Below are 6,728 nucleotides of genomic sequence, written 5' to 3' on the forward strand. Positions count from 1 at the left end.
CACTCAAACAGTCTAACACTCAAACAGTCTAACACTCTAACACTCTAAGTCTAACAGTCTAACACTCAAACAATCTAACACTCTAACAGTCAAACACTCAAACAAACAGTCTAACACTCAAACACTCTAACAGTCTAACAGTCTAACACTCTAACAGTCTAACACTAACACTCTAACAGTCTAACACTCAAACAGTCTAACACTCAAACAGTCTAACACTCAAACAGTCTAACACTCTAACAGTCTAACACTCAAACAGTCTAACACTCAAACAGTCTAACACTCTAACACTCTAGGTCTAACAGTCTAACACTCAAACACTCTAACACTCAAACAAACAGTCTAACACTAACACTCTAACAGTCTAACACTCAAACACCCTAACAGTCTAACACTCTAACAAACACTCTAACACTCTAACAGTCGAACACTCTAACAGTCTAACACTCAAACAAACACTCTAACAGTCGAACACTCTAACAGTCTAACACTCAAACAGTCTAACACTCTAAGTCTAACAGTCTAACACTCAAACACTCTAACACTCTAACAGTCTAACACTCAAACAAACAGTCTAACACTCAAACACTCTAACAGTCTAACACTCTAACAGTCTAACACTCTAACAGTCTAACACTCAAACAAACAGTCTAACACTCTAACACTCTAACAGTCGAACACTCAAACACTCTAACAGTCTAACACTCTAACAGTCTAACAGTCTAACACTCTAACAGTCTAACACTAACACTCTAACAGTCTAACACTCAAACACTAACAGTCTAACACTCTAACACTCAAACACTCTAACAGTCTAACAGTCTAACACTCAAACAAACAGTCTAACACTCTAACAGTCTAACACTCAAACACTCTAACAGTCTAACACTCTAACAGTCTAAAATTCTAACACGCAAACACTCTAACAGTCTAACAGTCTAACACTCAAACAAACACTCTAACAGTCTAACAGTCTAACACTCTAACAGTCTAACACTCTAACACTCGGCACATGCACAGGGGAGGCTGAACTCTCTCTAACAACAAACCCTTTCATTGCTAGCATTATAAGGGACCTCAATATGTCCGGCTCCAAGGAGAGGAGAGAGAGATGGACGAGAGAAGAGTGAGGGGATGGGAGAAAAGAGAGAGAAACTAGGGAGAGGAGAGAGAGATGGACGAGAGATGAGCAAGAGGGGATGGTTGACGAGAGAGAAGGAATGGGAGAGAGAGAGAGAAATTTGGACGAGACAAGAGAGAGAGAGAGAGAGAGAGAGGATGGGAGAGAAAGACAGAGAGAGGAGAGATGGGAGGGGGAGAGAAGAGAGAGAGGATGGGAAAGACATTTAAATACATAAAGAGGTTTAATAAAGGACGCGACTTCGGGGAGAGGAGAGAGAGACGGGGATGGAAGAGACGGGGATGAGATACATTTAAGAGGTTTAATAAAGGACGGGAGGGAATTTATTTCAAAGGAGGAGAAAAATTACAACAAGAGAGCGGAATCCAACACTAGAGAGTCAGAGACTGAGATGGAACGGAAGGAAGTTTTACATTACTGAGAGGGTGGGAGATAAGTGGAACAGCCTCCCAGCAGAGGTGGTAGAGGGTAATTCAGTGAGGGTATTAAACATGCATGGGATAGACATCCGGCTCCTGAATCTAAGACGAGACCAACGACTGATTAAGGTTGTTACAGAATCTGGGAATTCGGTGAATTTCTAGGTTTCTGGTTATTTGAGGTGTTATCTGTAGAGGGGTTGGGTAGTCCTTGGGAAGAGGCTAGTGGCCCCCGGGCCAGTCCAAATTCTTCAAACAGGGCCAGCTTGCTATGGGAAGAGGGAGCGGAGGGGAGCAGCGGCCAGGGGCCACTTGGATTTACTTGCCCCCCTCAGGCCAAAAGTTGCCAGCCCTCCCCGTACTGACAGCAGCAGAGTGACTATTATTAGCGATATTATTAGCGAGTATCACTCAGGCGTCACTCACCGCTCCGCGGAACAGGTCTCTGACGGTGTCCATCGCTCGCTGTGATCGCTCTGAGGACCGGAGAGGGGTTATCAGTTACTAAAGGGTGAACACACCCACTACCCAACCACCACAGCGCGCATGCTGCGCACTAGAGTAATACTGAGTATCTATACACTGATAATAAACACAGCGCTGTATAATAATACCGAGTATCTATACCCCCCGCGCTGTATAATAATACCGAGTATCTATACCCCGGCGCTGTATAATAATACCGAGTATCTATACCCCCCGCGCTGTATAATACCGAGTATCTATACCCCCCGCACTGTATAATAATACCGAGTATCTATACCCCCCGCGCTGTATAATAATACCGAGTATCTATACCCCCCCGCGCTGTATAATAATACCGAGTATCTATACCCCCCGCGCTGTATAATAATACCGAGTATCTATACCCCCCCGCGCTGTATAATAATACCGAGTATCTATACCCACCGCGCTGTATAATAATACCGAGTATCTATACCCCCCCGCGCTGTATAATAATACCGAGTATCTATACCCCCCCGCGCTGTATAATAATACCGAGTATCTATACCCACCGCGCTGTATAATAATACCGAGTATCTATACCCCCCCGCGCTGTATAATAATACCGAGTATCTATACCCCCCCGCGCTGTATAATAATACCGAGTATCTATACCCCCCCGCGCTGTATAATAATACCGAGTATTTATACCCCCCGCGCTGTATAATAATCCCGAGTATCTATACCCCCCGCGCTGTATAATAATACCGAGTATCTATACCCCCCGCGCTGTATAATAATACCGAGTATCTATACCCCGGCGCTGTATAATAATACCGAGTATCTATACCCCTGCGCTGTATAATAATACCGAGTATCTATACCCCCCGCGCTGTATAATAATACCGAGTATCTATACCCCCCGCGCTGTATAATAATACCGAGTATCTATACCCCCCGTGCTGTATAATAATACCGAGTATCTATACCCCCCGCACTGTATAATAATACCGAGTATCTATACCCCCCGCGCTGTATAATAATACCGAGTATCTATACCCCGGCGCTGTATAATAATACCGAGTATCTATACCCCCCGCGCTGTATAATAATACCGAGTATCTATACCCCCCGCGCTGTATAATAATACCGAGTATCTATACCCCGGCGCTGTATAATAATACCGAGTATCTATACCCCCCGCGCTGTATAATAATACCGAGTATCTATACCCCCCGCGCTGTATAATAATACCGAGTATCTATACCCCCGGCGCTGTATAATAATACCGAGTATCTATACCCCCCCGCGCTGTATAATAATACCGAGTATCTATACCCACCGCGCTGTATAATAATACCGAGTATCTATACCCCCCCGCGCTGTATAATAATACCGAGTATCTATACCCCCCCGCGCTGTATAATAATACCGAGTATCTATACCCCCCCGCGCTGTATAATAATACCGAGTATCTATACCCCCCCGCGCTGTATAATAATACCGAGTATTTATACCCCCCGCGCTGTATAATAATCCCGAGTATCTATACCCCCCGCGCTGTATAATAATACCGAGTATCTATACCCCGGCGCTGTATAATAATACCGAGTATCTATACCCCTGCGCTGTATAATAATACCGAGTATCTATACCCCCCGCGCTGTATAATAATACCGAGTATCTATACCCCCCGCGCTGTATAATAATACCGAGTATCTATACCCCCCGTGCTGTATAATAATACCGAGTATCTATACCCCCCGCACTGTATAATAATACCGAGTATCTATACCCCCCACGCTGTATAATAATACCGAGTATCTATACCCCGGCGCTGTATAATAATACCGAGTATCTATACCCCCCGCGCTGTATAATAATACCGAGTATCTATACCCCCCGCGCTGTATAATAATACCGAATATCTATACACTGATAATGAACCCCCCCGCGCTGTATAATCTCAGCATGGATGAGGGGGTAACACTAGCCGCCCTCCCTCTTACTGCACAATGGTGTCCTGGATTAAATAAACGCATTATTATATATCAAGTATTTACACTCAGAATCTATATCGCCCCATATAGGGAGGCTACGAAAGTTTATACGTTGACAGTGTACACGCTGTATTGTATAGCGGTGCTGAGTATGTATAGGCCGATGGTACCTGACTATGTGTACGGAGTTAGCGCGCGCCTCGGTATAATGCGATGCGGATATGTGTAGATGTATAGTGGCACAGAGTACCTCCCTGCGCAGGGTTTGCTGTGCCGGCAGATAACGGGCAGGGCGCGGCTCTCTGTCCGCGATACCGTTTGATCCGAGCTGTTCTTGGAAGAAGTGAGAGAGTCCCATCCCTTATCTGTGTAGGTGCACCAGCCGAGGTGTGTGACCGCGTGTGCACGCCCGCCCAATGCACGCATCACAGAGAATACACCAAAACGAATGAAGCCAGGCTCTCAAACCTTTGATGACATCATAACTTTCATAACTTCATTTCCTAAAATATCCTTGTGCGGGTGACATGTGAAGAGTCCCCTCTACATGTGTCACGGTGGACCAGAGCTGAGCACATTCAAAACCCTCTTACAGTTTCGGCCCTCTCGTGTGTCCATACGAATGTACCGTGCACACGCCACTCCAATGGCCGGCTCACCAACCCCCACCGTTACCAATACGAGGACCCGGCCAAGAATCTCCAAGGAGCATCCATAGCAGGAGAAGACGCTGCCCTACTGGTGACGTGTAGGCCCATTAGCGTCAGGGGCCTTCAGCTGGCTTCTCACATGGCATTTACTGGCCTATTTCTCTCAGGTATTTATCCAAAGGTGGATCCAAGAAATATTAACCCCCGTAGAAGGGTATTTAATCTACCCCAGCCCCATTACCTGTGCCACCTGGCTCTGTACATAACGCCAGAGTCGGTGGACAAGCTGAGGGTGATTTGCAGGAGTAGAAGGTTGAGGCCAAGCTGGGTCCAGCACATAGGAATCGGAGATCAACCACCAGGAAGGAGACGCATTGAACAGGACAGGTCCTGGGGGGACTTTGGGGTATTTGTGAGTTACCCATGAAGTCAAGATGAAAACCTGTTCTAGACCCACAAGCACCGAGTTACTTTAAAACCTCTGGATCACCAAGAACATCCATTGAGGGGAAGGTAGACGTTAGAACTGAACCCGTGATCTGTTGGTAAGGAGAACCGTTCGGTCAGAGGACTTATCGGCGTTAGGCCCCCGAATCAGAACTAGAGTCGCAACTTAGCCCACTAAGGGCGACACACACCCCGCAGGGTGAGAAGTGAGTGCGAGAGGACACAACGATGTCACAAGTGACATCACAAGCAGGGCCGGCCCAAGGCAAAATGCCGCCCCCCCCTTATCTACCCTTCCTCTCCCTCCGTCCCTGCCGCCCCCCCCCCTTCCTGTACTTACCTTTCAGCAGTCCTGCCGCGAGTCTTCCTGTTCGGTCTCAGTGCCGGCTATGAGGAAATCTTCCGGCACTCAGCATTACAAGCCGGCACCGAGACCGAACAGGGAGACTCGCCGCAGAGGAGAGAGAGAGGGGCGCCGAGCGGGTACTGACAGCTTGGTAAGCGAAAACCACTCGGCGCCCCTTTCTCTCTCTTTCGCTTTAAAAAAAAAAAAAAGGGGGGGGCTTGGGGCGGCAAAACCTCCAAAAGTGCCGCCTGGAGCGGTAGCCCCACTCGGCTCCATTGTCGGGCCGGCCCTGATCACAAGTGACATCAAGTGAGCTCAATGAGCGTCGAGGGAGTGAGGGGCAGAGATCCGTCGCTGGTAAGAATCAGATCAGGGGCTATTCCTGAGATCTCAGGGCAAAACTTCTGGTTCTGGATCTTCACAAAGCAAGCAAAACACCCCTCGGATAAAACCAAGACTGCGTTATTTATCAGACATTTGCCAGCTACACGCCCTTCACTGATTCCTCGGACCAAATCGCCATCTTCTCAGAAGAACTTCCCCCCGAGAGCCGAGGAAACTCACTTTATCCTCTTGGCGTCTCTGGGAACATAGAGACCTAGAACCTGCCGGGAGATGAGAGCCGCTCGCCCCCATCATAGAGACCTAAAACCTGCCCGGAGAAGAGAGCCACTCGCCCCCATCATAGAGACCTAGAACCTGCCCGGAGAAGAGAGCCACTCGCCCCCATCATAGAGACCTAGAACCTGCCGGGAGATGAGAGCCGCTCGCCCCCATCATAGAGACCTAGAACCTGCCGGGAGATGAGAGCCGCTCGCCCCCATCATAGAGACCTAAAACCTGCCCGGAGAAGAGAGCCACTCGCCCCCATCATAGAGACCTAGAACCTGCCGGGAGATGAGTGCCCTGTCCTAGAATACAGATCCCTGTCCTAGAATACAGATCCCTGCGACTGGCACGCAAACAATGATTCTAGTAATTGAAGGGGTTTCCCGTAGTCATGGGAACGATCCCCCCGATATTGGGACTTCTTATTATCTATTTAGAAATCCCGCCGGTGACCGGAACCGGACCGTAACGCGACCAGAACCCGACCGGAAACCCTGTCTCGGACAAACGAGTTTGTTTCTGATGGAGAAGTCCCCCCCCCCCCCCCCCCCCGTAAATACATCGTATCCCCCCGTGCTCCTCCGCCGCGGGGGTCTGGTGAGGAGAGACCCCGCACCCGTCTGTTCTGTGCCGGTATTACCTGCCCCCCGCTTAACTCACCTCCTTCCGCTG

At 48.5% G+C, this 6,728-nt stretch overlaps 1 protein-coding gene across 1 annotated transcript in view; it reads right to left on the reverse strand.

The window, feature by feature from the left end:
- The window catches only part of LOC149276407 (transferrin receptor protein 2-like), a 20,599-nt gene extending 18,580 nt beyond the window's left edge, over positions 1 to 2,019 (reverse strand). Inside the window, exon 1 of the mRNA XM_089503725.1 lies at positions 1,987 to 2,019. Coding sequence (XP_089359851.1) covers positions 1,987 to 2,019 — 33 coding nt within the window. The remainder of the gene's footprint in view (positions 1 to 1,986) is intronic.
- Positions 2,020 to 6,728: the final 4,709 nt, after the last annotated feature.

The sequence above is a fragment of the Sceloporus occidentalis genome, unplaced genomic scaffold (assembly GCF_023333645.1).
Source record: "Sceloporus occidentalis isolate IW3139 unplaced genomic scaffold, rSceOcc1.0.p SCAF_242, whole genome shotgun sequence".
Taxonomy (NCBI): Eukaryota; Metazoa; Chordata; class Lepidosauria; order Squamata; family Phrynosomatidae; genus Sceloporus; species Sceloporus occidentalis.